The sequence below is a fragment of the Vulpes lagopus genome, chromosome 1, assembly GCF_018345385.1.
Source record: "Vulpes lagopus strain Blue_001 chromosome 1, ASM1834538v1, whole genome shotgun sequence".
Classification (NCBI taxonomy): Eukaryota; Metazoa; Chordata; class Mammalia; order Carnivora; family Canidae; genus Vulpes; species Vulpes lagopus.
In genome coordinates, this window is record NC_054824.1 from 72,643,355 (window position 1) to 72,663,859 (window position 20,505).

Here is a 20,505-nt window from a genome sequence, read left to right on the forward strand (position 1 = left end):
ACGGGATTGAAATAATGACAATACACTTTTGCAGCAGCTCTCGTGATAAAAATAAATACTTTTATTATTCTGTTAAAAAATAAAATACAAATGACTTGGCATTGATCAGCCCATGGAAGGAAGGAAGTTAGAAGGAATACATCCATCTGGAGGAACGGCTCGGGCCACCTCCTGCAGTGAGCATGCTGGCTGAGGGTGTGTGGGGGCTGTGCTCACCAAGGCCTGGTGCTGCGGCGGTCCTGCAAGTTTCGAATGAACCTGGCGTGGAGTATGTCCCCACCCATTGTCCAGGACTGGGTCTCTGGGGGCACAGTGTGCGTGGCTTCCTCCCCAGACCCAGCCTGGGACAAGCCCTGCTCCTGGCCGGCAGACCTAGTAGGCGGGAGGGAGATGAACAGTGGGTAATGGGGGTACTAGAGGAGCAGTGCAGAGGACTCTTCAAGGTCTGGTTCTGATGTGGAGTAGGGCTTAAGATGGACTGTGGGCTGAAACCATTAGTGCTAGGTACAAATTCGAAACCCCCTCAGATCGTGCTAAAGGTAAGCACGAACCCACGGGGAAAGAGGGTTTTAGGACGTTAGGTAGAACAATTTGTGGGAAGAGCTGGTGTTCAGTGGGGAAATTAGCTGAGAGATGTTAGGAAAAGGAGTCAGAGATGGTGGGAGGCTGGCAGAGGAGGGGCTCGGACCTCACCTATTCTCTGTTTCCTGTCCCCCCTGCTTCAATTCCTGGTGGCCTATGGAAACACCAGGCATGTGCATGGGAAGGCTGGAGTGGGTAGTGAATGTGGCGTACCCTTTTTGAGGACAGGAGGGAAGAATACTTACCTGTATTGGGGGATGAGGAACTCAACCCCCCATGGCGGCTGTAGCAGCAGCTTTGGGCTACCAGCCCTGGGGGAGCCCCCCTGTAGAAACAATGGGAGATGATGGGGTAGAGGCCATAGGAACAAAGATGAGTGGGTATGGAGGGATCAGAGGAGAGGAATGGAAGAAATAGTACAGGAGAGAGAAGGGTAAATAACTACTTTTAATGTAAGCTGTGCCTCAGAAAAGGGGAGGGAGCTCATTTTATACCCCAAGATTTTCTGGAGCAGCCCTGGTTTGTTGGTATTAGTTCTAGTTGAGGTACTGTGTTAAAAGTAAGGCTAAACGAGGGCACCTGGGTGGCTCAGTGGTTGAATGTCAGCCTCTGGCTCAGGTCATGCTCCTTGGGCCCTGGGATCGAGTCCCTCATCGGGCTCCCCATAGGGAGCCTGTCTGCCTCTCCATCTGCCTGTGTCTCGAAGTTATGTCAGAAAACCAGACTCCTATATAGGCAAAAAAATTTGTTGGACTAGGTGCCCTGGTGTTTGGTTTAGAAAACCTGATGACTTTAGTTACAGGACACGGCAGACCAGAGGGAAGTAGGGAGTGACAAGGCTGAATTCAGGAGGAAAAGGAATTGTCTTGGGAGAGGTCCAAGGCTGGGGGAAAGGGCAGGAAATCAGAACGGGAAGAGGAATTCAGGCAATGAGTGGATCCCAGGGATGTTGGCAGATCTTGACATTTTGGCAATGGCTGGCCGAGGCTAAAGGGCAGAAGTCACTGGGGGAGAACTGGAGGTTTCTGGAGGGAATGGGGGTGTAGATTTAGAAGCTGAAGTATCCAGTGACTATATGACAGGAGACAGAATCTGCAGAACATCCAGCAGATCACAATGGTAAGGAAGAGGATAGAGACAGGTCCAGGGATCCCAGGAAAAGAACAGGTGACACACAAACGAGGCTGAGACCTGAAGTTTAGGATTTTTTTGATTTTTTTTTTTTCATTGAAAATGTCCATTTAAAAAACACAAAAGAATGCACACTGTATTCAGACAACACTGAAAAAGAGAAGGAAAAGGAGTTGAGAGAGAGGGAGATCCTGCTCCCAAGTACTGGGATGGGGGAACACTGAGGGTACCTGAACTACCACACATTCAAGGAGTAGGGAGGGGGAAGGGTATTCCATACCCTGGGTATGGAGCAGGGAAGGTTCTTGGTATAGAGGAAAGAAATAGAGGAAGAATTCCCCCATTACCTCAAGATAATCTCACAAGACTGGAAAATACCATCATCTAGCTACGGGAAGAGGTGTATGCAAGAGGGGTGGGTTCCTGGGAGCTAACAGATACTTGAGACTCAGGGCTTGTCTCCTGAAATATGGTTAAGAGTGACCCCAGGGGACTCGGTGGGACCACTGCCAAGAAACGAACTCCCTCACAGAATCTGGAGCTGGGGGAAGTAGTGGTATCTTTAGAAGTGTGCGGAGTCTTTAGAGCCCCAAAGCAGACATCAGCTTGGGGGTTCCCAGACACATATGCAAAACATGAGAGTAAGAGTTTGGCAATGTTGAGTGGATCCCTTTGGGGAGCTGGTAAGGCCCTGTCCTTTATCACTGAACGGCTCTGAGGCAAAGCTCATTGGTCGGCTTCTGCAGGCCTCAAATGTTAAGTGTGGGAGGCAGCACAAAGCAGTGAGAGCCAGCAGGAACACTGTAGAAGGACCGTGGGATTTTTCCATGGATAAGACTCCTTATGGGTCTTGAGGAGCAGAGGAGGCCCTTGGGCCTTCCAGTGTATTCTCGAGTCTAACAGTAAGCAAGAGTGTGCTTCTCTGGATAATTAGTATGAGCCACCCAACCTAGGGATCTGGCAGCGAGTCAGGCTCCTGTCTGTGAGAGTGTGCGGAGCCCACTTAGGAAAGAAAGCGTGCTTTCTATGGGAAGAAGAGCTACAACGTACTAAGCCATCTGGGACCCTGACAACACCTTTGCCCAAGAAAGAGGAAAAGGGAATCCTACAAGCTCTGTCAGGTTCCCCTGGAACCTGGGACTACAATGGAAGAGTGAATCTGGGGTTCTCAGGGAGAGGGGACTCTGCCTGGCCCAGGTGTCCAGGGAGGGGGGCCACTAACTGTCAGTATCGACTCTCCTCTGAGCGGGGAAGGGAGCTGGGGAAGGGTGTTATGGACAGGAAGGGAGAGGGATAAGGGGAGAGAGAAAAACAGAAAGAGAAGTCAGAGGTGAAGAGAGAGCTAGGGAGAGAAATCAAGGAGGTACCCACTCTGCTAGGACAGGCCCTGCTATACAAAGCACCGACAAGGCCAGGGTTCCCCGAACTGCCAGAGACCCCACAGCTCACCAGTAAGTACTGAACCAAGACCTCCCCAATCGGAGACTGTTCTCTCCACCCAATGGATCTATACTTCCTAGCCTTCCTCCCATCTCTTGCTTTAAAAACCAGAGTCCCTCCTACACTCCATATAAAATACTATTCTACTCCTTCATGTACTTTATTTCCAGCTTCCAAAATCTGGTCCAATATATTCTTCTCAAAAGGTTCCGGGATTCTCCAATCCACCTGTCCTATCGCTTCTCCTCTATGGTAGACTCACACTGCCCTTTGCCATTGCTAACACCCTCTTTGACACGGTTCTGAGGCTCCCTGACCCTCCAGCTCTTCTTACCTGGTGCGGCGACGTTGGGCTGGGCTGCCCCCAGGATCAGTAGCAAGCAGAAGGCGAGCGGTAGGGTGTGGGGGGCAGAGGCGCAGGGAACGCAGCAAGTCCTGCTCTGGCACAAAGGGGCGGAGGGGACCCCGCTCTGGGGAGCTTCCCAGGCTGCTGGAGCGAGGGGGTGGGTGGGCTGGAGGCGTAGCTCGGCGAGGGGCTCTGTTCAGGGGCCAAGGAGGCTCCACAGCTACCTTCAGAACTGGCAGGAGGGAAAATACAGAGCAAGACGGAGAAAGGAAAAGGAGAGAGAAGAGATAGCAAAGATTTGGGTAGAAAAAAAGAGAAACCAGAGCCTTTAGAGAGAACCAATCCTTCTGGGTAACGGCCCCCAAGCCCAGCAGCCACCCTACCCCAGTCTTACATTCTCGGTCACTGGAGGAATATGGCTTAATGTCTCCCTCTGCTCTCTTGGGTGGCAGCTTTCTTGCTGGAGCTGGCAGTGGAGAGGACACACACAAGGTAAGCATCAGGAGACATACTTTGCACCCCTCCTCCCACCACCACCTCCTTGACCCCAGACCTCTGCTTCCTGACACCACAGTTCCTCCTGGGGAAGGACAGAGGTCAGCTCCATCACAGAAGCAGCTGTGGCAATGCCTTCACACCAAGAGGGAGTTGAGGGGAGATGCTGGAGCACTTGAGGGGAGCCAGAAGGAGTAGGCCAAATGCAGAGTTGGGGAAGTTCAGGGGGAGACTCTGGGGCCTGGGAGATGCAGGAGAAGGGTGGCTAAGGGAGACAAGCTCTTACTGTTGGTGGGTGCTGTCAGGCCCCCCCGGGATCCTGGGGCAGTGCAATGGTCCCTGCCGGGCCAACGAGGACCCCAGGTCCCTCTGGATGAGATGGACAAAGTCCTTGGTTAATTAGGAATTGCTCTGGAGAGATTGGGGAGGGGGCTGGGGTAGGGCAGAACCTCGCCCTTCGGTGCAAAAATAGGACAAGATTGAAGTTTTAATAAGAAAAACATTTGACAAAACAAAGACATTTAGAGTTAGAGTAAATGGAAGGCAAACATATTATCCAAAGCCCTGCTTCCCGTCCCCTCCCTTTTCTAGTTGCTGACTCCTTTTCCCGCTCAAGAGGTTCTCTTTTGTGTGTGGCAAATGAGAGACTTCTCAGCAAATCCCATTTAAGCTTTCCCCTGGTCCCCCCTCCCCTGTGGACCTCACCGGTCTTGTGGCTCTCGCTCCCTCTCACAGCCTGTAGGCAGCAGGAGCTGGATGGGGGCAGCCTTGGCAGGCAAAGCCAGTCATGGACATGAGCTGCCTCCCAGTGCCTGGTACTGGGCAAAGCTAATGGATGTAACAGATTGTTCTCTGAGGGTGGCTACTCCCCTTCCTGGCCACAGAGGAGGGGAGAGCTAGCCACAGAGCCAGCTCAGCAAGGGAGCACAACTGTGCACACTGTGCTTTCTCTACCTGTGGGAGGCAGTGAGGAAGGAGTGGCTCTCAGACTCCCATAGGGAGTGTGTGTGTATGAGGATGGAAAGGGGGGCCTGCACGACATCTCAGCACCTCCTCGGTTAGTTTCTTCAGATCAATTTCATTATTTGGTTGGAAATAGTGTAAATTGTGAGCATATTTTCTAAAACTATTTCAACTTTGGACCACGTGTGTCACTATTCTGTGACTAGAAATAGAAGGGCTGATTGCACTTGTCTGTCCCTCAATGACGGACGGAAACCCAAGGGGTCCGCCAAGAAATGTGACTCTGGTCTCTTGTAATGGACCTGCAGCGACAAGAGACTCTACGAATATCGATCATCAAACAGGCTCCCAATGAGCTTGCTTAGTTAAAAGTTCTGACAAGCCTAAGATGTACTAAGTTCATGAGAGCAAAGGCAGACGGGTAATGACTGCCAGAGAATTCTCCTAAACTGACCACAATCGCACTGTGCTCCCTGTGGCCTCCAGAGGAACTAGCCACCATGGCCCTACAATTCCACCCACTCACTGCAGCTTTACCAGGGGGTGTAGGATCAACCGCAGCAGCACGAGAGTGTCGAGATGCCCTCAGGGAGGGAGCAGGGGGCCCTGTGAGGAAGGAAGTGGTGGTGCCCCTCAGTGAGGGGGCCAGTGGGATCAAGAATCCACCTCTTTCCTTCCCGTCACCCTAACTACTTGGCCCACACACAAGGTGACAAAACTTACGATGCTGATGGGCAAAGAAGCCTTCGAAGATCACAAAGTTGTTGACCTATAAAATTAAAGAAGTGAAATAGTTATCCATTCAGCCATTCACCACCTAGGGACAGAACCTGGTCCTAAAAAAACTACAGTGGGAGAACAAAAGCCAACCTTCCTGTCCTTGTTGACAGACTTAGTCAAAAACTCAGATCCTGATAAGCTGATCCTAAAAGTTGATACGGAATTATAAAGGACCTCAAACAGCCAAAACAATCTTGGAGGAGTCATACCTCCTGATTTCAAACCTTACTTACAAAGTATGTTAATGAAAATGGTATGGAAGAGGCTTAAAGATAGACATAAACACCAATGGCATGAATAGAGTCCAGAAGTAAACCCACATTTCTACGGTTAATTTTCAACAATAATGCCAATATGATTTAATGGGGGAAAACACCTTCTTTAACAAACGGTGCTTGGACAACTGAATGTTTACATGCAAGATAATGAGCGTGGACCTCTGCCTCACATCAGACAAAAATAACTTCAACTGGGTCAAAGACCCTAAATGTTTTGGGTTTAAAAAAAATTTTTTTTAAAGTTTATTTAAGTAATCTCTGCATCCAACACGGGGCTCAAACTCACGACCTGCAGGACCAAGAGCCACATGTTCTTTGGATTGAGCCAGCCAGGCACCCCAAAGATCTAACTGTCAAGAGCTAAAAATGTGAAACTCTTAGAAGGAAACATGGAGGGGGGCACCTGGGTGCCTCAGTCAGATGAACGTCGGACTCTGGTTTCAGGTCAGGTCATGATCTCAGGGTCATGAGATTGAGACCTGCATCAGGCTCTGTGCTCAGCTCAGAGTCTGCTTAAGATTCTCTCCCTCTGCCCCCACCTACCCCAAAGAAAGAAACATAGGGGGAAATCTTCATGATTTGGATTAGGAAATTGCTTCTTAAATATAACACCAAAGCACAAGCAACAAAAGAAAAAAGTAAATTGGACTTCATCAAAAGCAAAAACTTTTGCACTTCCAAAGACACGATCAAAAAAATGAAAAAGCCACCCACACATTAGGAAAAAATTTCCACATTAGGAAAAAATACTTGCAATTCATACATCTGATAAAAGTGTTATATCTAGAATATATAAAGAACACTTACAACTCAAGAACAAGGAACACAATTTAAAAATAAGCATAAAGGGATGCCTGGGTGGCTCAGTGGTTAAGCATCTGCCTTCAACTCGGGTCATGATCTCAGGGTCCTGAGGTATTGAGTCCCACATCAGCCTCCCCACGGGGAGCCTGCTTCTCCCTCTGCCTGTGTCTCTTCCCTTCTCTTTGTGTCTCTCATGAATAAAGAAGTTAAAATCTTAAAAAATATATATAAGTAAGCATAAGGAGGGCGCCTGTGGGACTCAGTCAGGTTAAGTGTCTGACTCTTGATCTCAGCTCAGGTCTTAATCTCAGGGTTGTAAATTCAAAGCCCCCTGTTGGGCTCCACGCTGGGTGTGGAGTCTACTTAAAAAAAAAAAAAATTGAGCATAGGTCTCGAATAAACATTTCTTTGAAGATGCAAATGGCCAATCAGCACTTGAAAAGATGCTGAACATCATTAGTCAACAAGAAGATCCAAATCAAAACTATAAAGAGACACCAGTGCATACCCACTAGCATAGCTAATAATTTTTAAAAAAGGAAAATGACAAATATTGGTGAGGATACTGAGAAACTGGAATACTTGTACATTGCTGGTAAAAGATGTAAAATGCTGTAGTCATTGTGGAAAAACATCTTGTCAGTTCTTCAGAAAGTTAAAGATCACCATATCACCCAGCAATTCCACTCTTAGGTATATACCCAAGAAAACAGAAAAGATATGTACAAACAAAATCTTGCACACAAATGTTCGTAGCAGTATTATTCATAATAGCCAAAACGCAGAAACCACCAAATCTGAATCAGCTGATAAATGGATAAACAGAATGTGGCATATCCATATGTTGGAATAATATTCACCCCAAAAAAGGGATGCAGTACTGATACATGCTACAACTTGGGTGAACCCTCTAAAAACATTATGGTAAGTGAAAGCCAAACACAAAGGCCACATACTGTATGATTCCATTTATATAATATGTGTAGAAAAAACAAATTGACAGAGCAGAATACTGGATGACAAAGGCTGGGGAAAGGGGTATGGGAAGTGACTGCTTAATGAGTTGTGGGTTTCTCTTTCTGTGATGGAAAGGTTTTGGGATTAGATGGCAGGGATAATCACACAACACTGTGAATTTACTAAAAACCACTGAACTGTATATTTTAGATAATTAAAACTGCATTTTATCTCAAAAATCAAAAGCTCATACCCTACTTTTTATTTCTCCCAGGACCCAGGCTAATGGAGACATAGTGCACAAAACATCAGGGAAGAAGAGCCATCCAAACTTTCAAAACAGCAACATATACACATACACACACATTAACAAGGCCAAATAGTTTAAGTATACAAATACTGAGAAAAACTAAGATTTAGGGTTCAAATGGGTGGAATTGTCAAGGGAAAACATACTGGAGGAGAGGGTTCCACTATGATAACTGTTTTAGAATTACTTTATAATATCATCACATTCAATTTGGCCTTCACAACAATCCTTGGAGTCACTATGTTTTTTGTTTGCTTGCTTGTTTTAAAGATTTTATTTATTCATTCATGAGAGACACAGAGACACAGATTATGCCCTGGGCTGAAGGCTGGCGCTAAACTGCTGAGCCACCCAGGGATCCCCTTGGAGTCACTATGTTAAAGAAGAGTCAAAAGAGCTTGGAGTATGGCCTGTCCAGAGTCAAGTAGCTAAGAAGTGACAGCTGGGCCTCAAGCTCCAGACTCTTGACTCTAGCTGTAGCATTGCAGTCAGGAATACAGTATAGTCATAAAGACTGGGCAATGGGTTAATTAATTGAATTTAAGTAAAAAAAAAAAAAAAAAAGTAAAAACAAAACAAAGTGCTTAACATCAAAAAAAAGTGGGCAATGGGTTTAAATTCTTGCTCTACCACTTATTAGCTATGTTGAGTCTGGACAAGCTGCTAATCTGTACAAACCTCAAATGGAGTCAATAAAAGCACCCACCTTAAAGAGATGTACAAGGATCAACTGAGATGATCCATGGAGATGATGGCACCCAGAGTTCATGAATCATTGTTTGTATGATTATTTATAGTGCTCTGGTCTTTTATATATATATATATATATTTTATTCATTCATTCATGAGAGACACAGAGAGGCAGAGACATAGGCAGAGGGAGAAGCAGGCTTCCTGTGGGGAGCCCAATGTGGGACTCGATCCCAGGACTCTAAGATCAGGACCTTAGCAGAAGGCAGACACTCAACCACTGAGCCACCCAGGTGCCCCTATAGTGCTTTGGCCTTACAGGTTACCAGGGTATGCTCCGTACTGTGCTCCTCCACCGCTCTCCGCTGCCTCTTAATCGAACAATGTACTAGGAGAAGATATTCTAAATATAAATAGACCCTGCCTATCTCCTGCCTTAACCCTGTTTAGCCCCCCACCCTCCTCCTCCAGAAACAAGCAGATGCCCAGCACTCCTGCCACACCAAACTGCCTGCAATACCCCAAAAGATAGTTGAATACCCATCTGCTTTTGCTCATGCTAGTTCCTCTGTATGAAATGCATTTTAGTCTGCCCACTTCTGTCCCCATGATATTCACCTTTCTTTTCTTTTTTTTTTTTTTTTTAAGATTTTATTTATTCATTCATCAGAGACACAGGGACAAAGAGAGGCAGAGGGAGAAGCAGGCTCGGTGCAGGAAGCCCACCTCAAGGGTAGCACTCACCACCATGTCTTCATACCTTCTCTATAAACACATCAATCAAATCATATTGCTGTGGATTAAGTGTCCATGCTCCTAATTCAAGGCTAACTTGTCAACCCAATCCCGACCGCTCCTGCCCATTCAATGATATTGCTTCAGCAATTCACCCCACTTTCTCTGACATCATCACATTATTTCTCTAGCAAGTCATTCATTTTTTTTTTTAAAGATTTATTTATTTATTCATTCAGAGAGAGCGCGAGAGAGAGGCAGAGACACAGGCAGAGGGAGAAAGAGGCTCCATGCAGGAAGCCCGATGTGGGACTCGATCCCGGGTCTCCAGGATCACAGCCCAGGCTAAACCGCTGCGCCACCAGGGCTGCCCCTCTAGCAAGTCATTCTTATGCTGTTGATTCTCCCAACTGAAAACAATCAACCCTCTCTTAATCCACTTTCCCTGTAGTTCCTGCTCTATTTCTTTGTTCCCCTTAAAGTAGCAATTTATTTTAAAGATTACTCATTTGAGGGGTGCCTGGGTGGCTCCTAGCCTGGGTCCTGGGCTCCTAGCTCAGCAAAAAGTCTGCTTCTCCCTCTGCCCCCCCCATCCCCCCCTCTTGCACGCTCTCTCTTCTGTCAAATGAATAAATAAAATCTTTAATAAAAAGATTTACTTGTGAGAGAGCATGCAAGTACGCAACCCTGTAGAGCAAGAGGGGGAGGGGCAGAGGAGAGGGAGAAAAATATCCTCAAGCAGGCTCCCCGTTGAGCATGGAGCCACACAGACATGGGTCTCAATCCCAGAACCCAAGAGGATGGTCTGAGCCAAAATCGAGAGTCTGATTCCTAATCGACTGAGCCACCCAAGCGCCCCCTTAAAGCAGCAGCATTTAAAAAGAGTGGCCTATTCGTGTTGTCTCCACTTGCTAGCTTCTCAATCTCCTAAAGCCCACTCCATCCAGGCTTCCATCCACCACTGCACTGAAAAGGCTTGTTAGGATCACCAGTGGCTTCAGGGAACTAAATACAATGGTCACCTCTTAGGCCTCTTCTGACCTCACTGATCAGTAGCATCTGACTTAGTAAGCCATTTCTTCATACTAGAAACACCTTTTCACTGGCTTTCCAGGTCACCCTACCTGTAAATTCTCATCTACTTCACCAGTCACTCCTTGGTCACATATGCTTTCTCCTCCTCCATGACACCTCTTAAAAGAGTACTCAAGGTCTCAATTCCTTGAACCATTTCTCTATACTCACCCCTTAGTGACCTCAGCCTGCCTCACTGCTCAATACCCTATGTATACAGAGACGTTTCTATTCCAAATCTCTTCTCTAAACCCGAGAAGTATCCAACTACCCATTCAACCTAGGATTAACAAAATCAATATGGACTCCTACCATTTCCCCCCAATCTGCCTATCATCTCAGTTACGTAGACTTCATCTGTCCAATGACTCAGGCTGAGTTTTGGATGATCCTTAATTTCTCCATAGATAATCTATCAAGAAATCTTATTTACTTAACTTCAAAATATTTAAAACCTGACTACCCTTTATCCTCTCTAGTGCTACCATCCTGGTTTAAGCCACCACCATTTTTCATCAGGATTGTTGCTTCCTAACTAGTCTATTTGCTTCTATCTTTGTTTCCCTACTGCTGTTCTTAACAGCCAAAGTGGTCTGGCTAAATCAGATCATATCATCCCTCTGCTCAAACCCCTACTATGACACTCCTTTTTCCACTAAGAGCATAACCCAAAACCTTTACGATAAGGTAAGAAATGCTATTCCTCCTCTGCTGCTGGCTGATCTAATCTACCACACTCCTCCTTCACTCTTGGTGCTCTAGCTACATCAGCCAATTCACTTGCTCAGGCACATTCCTATCTCATGGACTTGCTCACTTGCTCACTTGCCATTCCTTCTGCCTGGGATGCCCTCTCTCCACATATTACTTGGCTCTTATTCTTACTTCCTTTAAGTTATTGCTCAAATGGCACTTTCTAAGTGAAGTCTCCCCTCACTATCCTATTTAAACTTACAACCCCATGCACTCCCATCCCCACAGTAGTACTCGCGGGCCTTCCTAGTGGCTCTCATCCTCCCAGAGCACTTATCATCACACTAGATAGTCATTTATTGTATTTGTCTCACCAACTAGGATATAATCTCCACAAATGCAAAGACTTTTATCTGTTTTGTCGAGTAAAGTATTCCTAGCGTCCAGAACGGAGTCAAGGGCTCAATAAATATTTGCTAAATGAACAGATAGCATTAGTAACATTATATTGTATTTAGTTGTACACAAAACATATTCTCCGTATTAGGCCAAAGCTCCCAAGGGATAAGAAATATATGTTTTTCTGAGTCTTAATAAATACTGAGTAAAGGCCTGTATAAAAACAAGAAGGTGAAATGAGCAGGCTGTGTTTGGGGCAAAAACATATTACTGGGTATATGGAACAAACCACAATAAAAAATTAAAATAGATGACAGTGAATAGCTGCAGAATGAGATGGTACCACAAAAAAAAAAAAAAAAAAAAAAAAAAGAAGAAGACCTTAGCTGTATAAAATGAATCCTACATAATGGGGAATAAAAAGTGTTTCGAAGATGTCACTTCTTTGCCCCCAAATAAATAGATTCAATGGGAATGCTCAGTGAAGATCTACCCACTGAAACTTCTAACCTGTGGGACTGTGGTCTCCAGGTTGTAATGTTTATTCAGGAACTTAAGCAGCTTCTGTGAGGGTCGGTCAATGGCCAGTTGGTGTGGTTCAACTCGCTCCTTCTGCAGGGAACAGGAGACTCAGAGTAGAAGAAGGTGGGGGGAGAGCATGCCAACAGGAACCCAGCAGCCTGGGAAGGGAGTAGGAGGATATGGGAACATCACAGGCTGGGTCTCTGGAGGGGGTCAGCACACAAGGGCCTTTGATCTCTATTTTGGATGGACTGGTGAAAGAGTAAGTGATACCTGCAACATATAGTGGAAGAGTTCTCGCCCATGGCCATGACGCTGAAGTGATTCATGGATGTAAAAGTCCAGAATGCAAAGTGGTTCTACCTCATTGTGAGCCTCGCGATCATCCTAAGAGGTAAAGAAAAACAAGTATCTTTTAGGACCCAGACATCACTACCATCTTGCGACATCCAGCACTTTTATTCTCAGAAGCCAAGGCATGTGAACTCTTAGCTTCCAGTAACTCACCAGTACAAAGAGTTTCTTGTATCCAACTTTAAGGAAGCCGATTATGGCTCCTTTGCCAGCCCTGTAGGATGGGGAAAATAATGAAACAAGCTAGTAGCAGCTATTTGGAAGGCAAAGTCAACAAAGGAAGAAGGGTTGGGGAAGGAAGGAATAACGTATGGATGGAAGGGCATCTGGCACTCACGGTCGTGCCGAAGTGTCTTTGAGCACATACATAACATGGCGATTACTCTGCATCCTTGATGCACTGGTGATGGGAGCAGGAAGATGCTGGGCCTGCAGGAAAATAAAGGCCGACTCTCTGAAAGTCTGTTTCAAAGGACCAAGGCATCCCTATCTACTGGCCCCAGAGAAGCCTTCCCCTTTTCTCTATCTAAAGACTCCCCAATACCTTGGCAGAAGCCTTGCCCAGTTCATCTACAATGGTCATAATTTGCTGTTGTAGATCAACACTATAGAAAAAAAAAAGGAACGAGTCAGATACTCACTGAATTAGAGGGCCCTGGGAACCTTGGCCACAACCCCAACCCAGGCTCAGCACTTACGGCTCTCTGACTTCACCTACGGCTCTCTGACTTTACCTTGGAGGCCTCCGGTCTGGTTTTCCACCCCACCTTTCGGGAACCTAAACTTTTGCCACACCTCTTCAAAACAGTACACTCCCTCCTCCCTGGGGTTATAGTAGGGAAGCCGGAAGGGCGGGTCAATCACAAGCTCTGGTGAAAGGTCACAGATGCGAGTGCCCATCAACTCCACCTAGGTCTAAGGTCAAAGGTCACCAGAAGGGCGCGCCAGGGCCACAAAAAGGGAGGTCACTCGTGAGAAGGGGGCGTGGTGCCTAGACCGGGTTTCGGAAGGAACCAGGAGAGAAGGGCTTTGGGGCGGGTTTGAGATGTCACCGGGCTGGCGTTGTGGTTCCGGGTCGGCGGGCTGGGGGTCGCAGGTGCTGGTCCAGCACCGTGATCCGCTCCGGGAGCAGCGCGTCCACGTCGAACGAGAACTCCATGGCCCATTGTGCGCGGCCCGCCCCGCCCCGCGTTACGTCACTTCCGCTCCTCCCTGAAGGGCGGGGCGAGGAGGGAGGAAGCGCTTCTGGGAGCCTTTATTTCCCGGGCTAGGCGGGAGGGGCTCAGGAGCCGCCCTTGCGGGACCGCCTCACCGCCCTCCCGCCCGTCGCCAGGCCGGTCCCCTCACCACTCGGAAGCCACAGCGACGCACTTCGCCCAAGCTGGCCTCGCGCTCCCCAGTCCCGCCCCCAACCAGTGAGCTGCTAGGTACCGTGGGAACTCGGCCCAGGAGGCCGAGCATGACAAGATGGTCCAACTGCTCCTTCCTGGTGGCTTCGGGTCCCCAGAGTCCCTTGGCCAGCCTGGCCCAAGCCTGAACGCTCCTCTCCCCACAGCAGCACCCACATCCCCTCCCCACCACAAATGGTATTAATCTGAAACTCAGCCCAGAAACAGGAAATACAGCTTTATTGTGGAAAAGCCACGTTTAGCAGACATTGGAAGTAACAATGTTTAGCCTATCTATTTACAATACATAGGGGTTGAGGTTTCCCATACACATCTGCCCTGCCCTCCTTAAGCCGCCGATGCATTTATTCCCTTCAACAGCAATCATTTCTTTCCTCTGGCCCTGGGCCTGCCATTGGCCATATACAGACACAACTCTTGAGAGTGAAATCCCATCATGTAATTCCTAGGCACTATCCCTTAATCCCTTCCCCGTCTATGGCTCCTACAGAGCACTCTGAGGGCTCTCCTCAGTGGAGGAAGATTCGGTTGGGCTGCTAAGGGGCACTTCAGGCATTGACTCAGGTGGGGGACCGCTCTCTTCTCGAAGATGGCCCTGATAGAGCCGTCGAAGGCGGGACAGCTCTCTCTCCGGTGGCTGTTTCCAACTGTACCATGGATACCAGGGGTCACCTGAAACCAGGGTGGGGGCTGGCGGAGTAGCACTCACAGCTCCGTGAGAGGTACTGAAATCAAGGTCCCGAGGTTCAACCTGAGGAATGTGGTAACTGAGGAGACCTAGGGGATTAAGAAAAGAGAAACTGAGGGAGGCAAGCAAGGAAGGCTAGGTCAGGTTAAGACAAGTAAAATGACATAAAAAGGGAGGGAGAAACCAGTCAGAGCCATAGGGTATATTTATGCATGTTGTACACAAAGGCAACTGGCCAAGGGAGCAATGTCAACCGATGTGCTTACTGCTGGGGCTCTTGTCTGCCAAGCTGTGCATCTCTACATCAAGGCTACAGAGCTGCATCTGCACTTGCAGAGCCATTCCTTTCTTAATTTCTGCAAAGGTGTCATGGAGCCCAGGGCCAGAAATTTATACAAAGATCTCTTATCATCTATCTCTGGCACTGGGACCAATACTTATAAAAGGGAAGAGAAAGGAAAGAGAATTAAGGGAACAGGGCAATGACAAGATAAACTCATGAGAGAGAAAAAGGGACAGTGGAGTGCTGAAAGGAGATTCTTGGGAAGAGCATGGTAGGTGCCACCTTCTCAGACAAGTAGAAATATTTGTATCCACCCTTCAGCCCTAAATCACCTTTATGGCTAATAAAACTGCACTGGGTCTATTATCATGCTCACCATGATCTCTGGCTTTCTGAATGGCCTGGGTCAACTTCTTGTGTTGCTTCATACAGACCCCTGTAGGGAGAAAGAGAACTCAGTGCTTATTCTAGAAAGCACCATAGAGTACACAACTGCTTCTATATGATTATAAAAAGCTGTGCTTGGAAATCTTGCTCCACCTAATAACCCTACTTCCCTGACCCCTTGATGGGCCTGTTTCCCCATCTACCCAATCAGAAGAATCCCCCCCTTTCTGAAAGCTAAGGTTGAGACTTCCAAGAGGGTCCAGCCACTACAGAAAAGCCATTTAATTATTTATTGTTTTAAAGATTTTTATTCATGAGACACAAAAAGAAGAGAGAGGCAGAGACACAGGCAGAGGGAGAAGCAGGCTCCATGCAGGGAGCCTGATGTGGGACTTGATCCCAGACTGGATCACGCCCTAGGCTGAAGGCAGGAGCCAAACCGCTAAGCCACCGAGGCATCCCATAGAAAAGCCGTTTAATGGTAAAGCCTCCAAGACAGGGCAGAACACAATTCAAAAGGCAAGTGTGATTAATTAAAGGTTTGGGTTGGACAATCCCCTGAGAATGATTCACTAAAGGAAGAAAGGGCTCCCAATCTAGAGAAGGTGATCTGAGAGTAGCAAAATAGCCCCTTCGGCTTTTTATAGCTTGACTTTATATAAAGCCCTTCTTTAAAGACTCCCTGACAAACCAAACTCCACTGATCATACTGCCATCCCCCAAATGGTGATTCAGATTACTCTTTGCAAATTAACTTTGCTTTAGAGCTGAGGCTGACAAAATCTTTCTGTGTGGGGCCACATAAATTTTAGGCTCTGCAGGTCCCGCAGTCTGCCTCAGCTGCTTAACTCTGCCATTGTAGACTGCAAGCAGTTGTGGACAATATGGACATAAACAGACATGGCAGTGGGCCAGATTTGGGTCATTAAGAATAGACATAATCTTAAATTGTTAGGATTACCATTCCAGATTTTGGGAGATCTACTTGGATTATCAATGGCAAAAAGAACTTATAGGACAATTTGCTAGAAAACCTTTTGTAAAAGCAGAGAGACCCAAAAGAAAATAATTACCACCACTTATCTTTTAAGAGCCATGTTTAAATAATTTAGTTACATTGGTACTTGCCTGTACCTTTTATCCACATGTAAATGTACCCATTAAGGCAAGATTTCCAAAAAAACGTTCATTCACGTTTTTTACGTCATATGTAGGAGCCACCAGATACCTGTTGTATGAATGAATAAATAAGAAGTGCTCCAGGAAAAGCTATTCTGGTGGTGACAAGATCGACAGACTAACCTGTATATGGGGCATGGAAGATGACACCTGTGTGGGCGCAGACAAACTGTTCCAGGAGCTTCACGTTCTGTGGGGGGAAGTGGTGGAGAAACATGAGAGAAGGTAGGGAGAGCAGCAAGACCTTGAGAAACTGGAAGTGCGCAATCCCTACACATGTGTGTGGACACCCTAAATGCCTGTCTCTCCAGGTGCTACCCTCCTTTGTGTCCCAGTTTTAGCCCCATCACTCTGCTGAACACATTCCTGAAAACTGTAGTAAATGTTTCCTCTTTCTTGGCTTTCCAACCATTTCCTATGCTCAGCCTACATTCTGTCACTGAGACTACTATAGAATCCCCTTCTGCAGGAGTTAAGTTGTAAAATCAGCCCTTCATGCAAAAAATTGGGGATAGTAAGGTGGTAATCCCTGAAATCACCCAAAGAAAAGCAGTATCTGTTATAATGTGCATGTTTAAAATATGAATATGATAGCATGCTGTATGTAACATATACGCTACTAAGACCAATTTCATAGTTTTAATTATGTAGAATGACTCAGCCAGTGGGTTAGTCACAGGAGATGACACCCATGGAATTAAGTAGATATGCTTGTGGAGTAGAAGAGCACGCAGAGTCATTTGCACTGTTCAATTCATATTCTTTCTTCCTTGATCATGTAACTGATTCTAAACTGTATATGACTAGTTACATTCTCTTTTGTTAAAAAAAGAAAAAGAGAGTGAATGAGTGGAAGGAGGGGCAGAGGGAGAGGGAGAGAATCTCCAGCAGACTCTCCACTGAGCATGGAGCCTGGCATGCCCAGCACAGGGCACAGGGTGAGGCTCAATCTCAGGACCTGAGCAGACGCTCAACCGACTAAGCCACCGAGATGCCCCTATTCTATATTTATAACCAATCATACATAGTTGAAATTGAGAAGTTATCTATCTATAGGACCCTCTTACAATGGGGTCAGAAGGGACCTATGAGCAATCAGACACCCCCATCTACTGACTGATCTGTGAATTCTTTCCAACTCCCCTAATGACCAATCATTCAGCTTCTGCTCTAATACCTTCACTGCAGGCTCAGAACATTTTCCCCATTATTTTTGAACTTTTTTTCCCTGAAGATAATATTTACTTACTCAGGAGACACACAGAGAGAGAAGCAGAGACATAGGTAGAGGAAGAAGCAGGCTCTAGGTAGGGAGCCCGACGTGGAACTCGATCCCCAGACCTGGGATCACACCTTGAGCCAAAGGCAGATGCTCAACCGCTGCACCACCCAGGCGTCCCAGTTTCTGAACTTTTTAAGGAGCAAGTCCTGTTCTCGCAATAAAGGCTTTCTGAAAAGCAATTAAACTCTGTATCTTGCTTCACGTATCTGCCTTCCAGCCTTAAATCTTGGCATGCCATTAAATAGTTACATGACCAAAAAACCCCAAACAAAAAACAAAACAAAACAAAACCCAAAAAAAACCAAAACCGACCTCAAAAAACACTAGGCCTGGGATCCAGTCCTGCATCGGGCTCCCTGTGGGGAGTCTGCCTCTCCCTCTGTCTCTCTCTGTGTGTCTCTCATGAATAAATAAGTAAAATCTTAAAAAAAAAAAAAAAAAAAAGAAAGAAAAAAGAAAAACACTAGCCCAAACTACTTGCTAAAAATTGAGATGGATATAAGATATAAATGAACCTTTGAGTATTGCTCTCCCATTAGAAATAGACATTTTTGGGGATCCCTTTGTGGCTCAGCGGTTTATGCCTGCCTTCAGCCCAGGGCATGATTCTGGGGACCCAGGATCGAGTCCCACATCGGGCTTCCTGCATGCAGCCTGCTTCTCCCTCTGCCTGTCTGTCTCTCTCTGTCTCTCATTAAAAAAAAAAAAAAAAAAAAAAAGACATAAAGCTTTATTAGTATGAACCACAGTAGAGGATAAAAGACTAGAAAAGAAGAAGTTTTCATACTACTAGAAAATGAATGCAAATAGACTGTAGTGGGACACCCGTGGTAATCTCTCTAGCACTACAAAGAGAATCCAAGTCCTTATCTTGGAGAAGATTCTCCTTACCCTAAAGTCGACATGCAGCTTGTGATCACGGCAGATGGGGCAGGGATTCCCAGCAACTTTATCTCTACGCTGTGGAGAGAAGAAACTAGAAGGTGAAAGATGTTCAAAGTCCTATGAGAAAAAGTGCTGGTGCCACTGTCACTATGGCCTCCGCCCTCCTCCACATCCCATCCACGTACCACCTTCAGAAACTCACAATACACGTCTTTCGAGTCCGCTGTGGGGGTATTCCACCTTTGTGGTTTCTACGGTAGTCAGCCCAGACAGGGCGAGTGCTGTAACGATTCTGGTATTCTGAAATGAAAGACCACACAAATTATTCCTGGTAGGGATAGTAGAAGTGTCTCTGTTTATTTCAGACACCCTTGATTCTCCCCTTTCCATTTTAGAGGTACCTTCTGAGTCCAGATATTTCCACGGTTCATTCTTATAAGGACTTATGGGAACTGGGGACAAAGAATCTTCCTCAGGGGGGCCTTTGGTGCAAAGAGTCTGGAGGGGAACCTATAAAGAAGGCAAAAAAAAAAAAATGAGCAAATGAGTTCAAGGAAAGGATTGGATAGTTTCACTGCCCATATGTTAGGGAGAAGAGGAATACATGCTCATTGTATTAACAGAATATAGAGGCAATATATATATATACAAAGTAGAACTTTTGTTAGGGTAAAAGTAACATCAACAACCACTCTTCTGTCTTCTGGATCCTGAAGGAGAACCTAACGTGAGAAGGTAACTAGGATAGGTGACTGGGAAGCAGTCATGCCCGGTGGGGAGAGGCTCATTGGTGAGTCTCCAACTCAACCCAATCCTGAATCACTGAATCGCCCCTTTACAGAAGTTGAAGGTCAACATTCCACAGGCCAGAACAAACTTGAGTCCTAACGCTAGCTTTAAAGCCACCAGGTCTGTCATTAATTCCGTGGTGATCCCTGTCACCATTCTTCAGTCCCACTTTAGGAAGTGCCAACTTTGCAAGTTTTCCTATCTCACCTGGCCCCACCAAGAACCTACCCTGCCCTACCAAGAACCTTCAGTGTGGTGAGTACATGAGGCTGCAGAAAAACCTCAACCTAAAGTACTAAGTTAAGGCCTCATGTATACTCCGATAAGAGGGAAAAGAAAAACAAAACTAAAACAGCACCCCCCCCCCCAAAGTAATTGAGTGAGAGAAAGAGAGCTAAGAAAGTAGGCCCCAGGTCGTGAGAACGTATCCGGGCTTTATCCGCGGATCGCTCCGCAGGAAGAAGCTAGTGTTTCTCAAAAAGGGCACTCCAGGGAATCACAAGTTTAGACATCATATGCATGCTTAGGAGCTGGCTGTGTACGACCAAGAGGCCCAATCCTTCACCTGGTGCTTTAGCCGAGTTGGTACGCTGGAAAAGGATGGTATCTAACCAGGCTCTTTTCCCTCGTCTGGCGATCAAAAATTCGCACAGTACTGAGAGCAAAGGGAAGGGGAAGGGTGGTGGAAGCACTGCTGCCTAGACAGCCAAGGCATAAGCACTTGGGAAAGATTCCGCTCCTGGATTCCCAGCAAAGGAGCGATGCCCTAGACAAGGTATAACTAAGTTGCGGTTGTACAAGATGTGCTCCCAAGGAGTTACCTGAACTCCGTAGGCACTTCTGAAGGGCGAAAGGCCAGGAGGGGGCCTCAGCCACGAACGCAATGCGGAGGCCGCCATCTTGACGCACGCCCAATCCCAGAAAGGCGACTGCGCATGCTCCAAGAGACTGACTAGGATAGGGGCGACGGCGAGCCCGCAGTGCGGGAGGCGGCCGCGCACTTGCGTCAGGACGGAAGCGTAAAAGGGGGGCTGTGGGGCGAAGTCAATT

The 20,505-nt window shown here is 46.7% G+C and overlaps 2 protein-coding genes across 8 annotated transcripts; both read right to left on the bottom strand.

The window, feature by feature from the left end:
• Window positions 1-45: 45 nt before the first annotated feature.
• On the bottom strand, window positions 46-13,939 carry ATAT1 (alpha tubulin acetyltransferase 1). 7 transcript variants are annotated; one of them, XM_041773173.1, is made up of 13 exons: window positions 13,606-13,939; window positions 13,098-13,158; window positions 12,891-12,982; window positions 12,707-12,767; window positions 12,473-12,586; window positions 12,188-12,289; window positions 5,681-5,726; window positions 5,495-5,563; window positions 3,894-3,965; window positions 3,488-3,731; window positions 828-907; window positions 694-736; window positions 46-372 (listed from the first exon to the last, which is right to left on the bottom strand). In XM_041773173.1, exons 1-13 carry the CDS (start codon window positions 13,710-13,712, stop codon window positions 213-215), a joined length of 1,251 nt encoding a protein of 416 aa, XP_041629107.1. In that variant the 5' UTR covers window positions 13,713-13,939; the 3' UTR covers window positions 46-212. The 7 variants fall into 7 exon arrangements, with proteins under 7 accessions (XP_041629107.1, XP_041629103.1, XP_041629135.1 ...); XM_041773169.1 differs by lacking the exon at window positions 694-736; XM_041773201.1 differs by lacking the exons at window positions 694-736; window positions 13,606-13,939 and adding an exon at window positions 13,288-13,596.
• A 225-nt stretch (window positions 13,940-14,164) lies between these two features.
• Window positions 14,165-20,419, bottom strand: MRPS18B (mitochondrial ribosomal protein S18B). Its single transcript, XM_041773234.1, has 7 exons — window positions 20,277-20,419; window positions 19,068-19,176; window positions 18,869-18,966; window positions 18,673-18,741; window positions 16,623-16,689; window positions 15,310-15,369; window positions 14,165-14,739 (listed from the first exon to the last, which is right to left on the bottom strand). Exons 1-7 carry the CDS (start codon window positions 20,352-20,354, stop codon window positions 14,447-14,449), a joined length of 774 nt encoding a protein of 257 aa, XP_041629168.1. The 5' UTR covers window positions 20,355-20,419; the 3' UTR covers window positions 14,165-14,446.
• Between the last annotated feature and the right edge of the window lie 86 nt (window positions 20,420-20,505).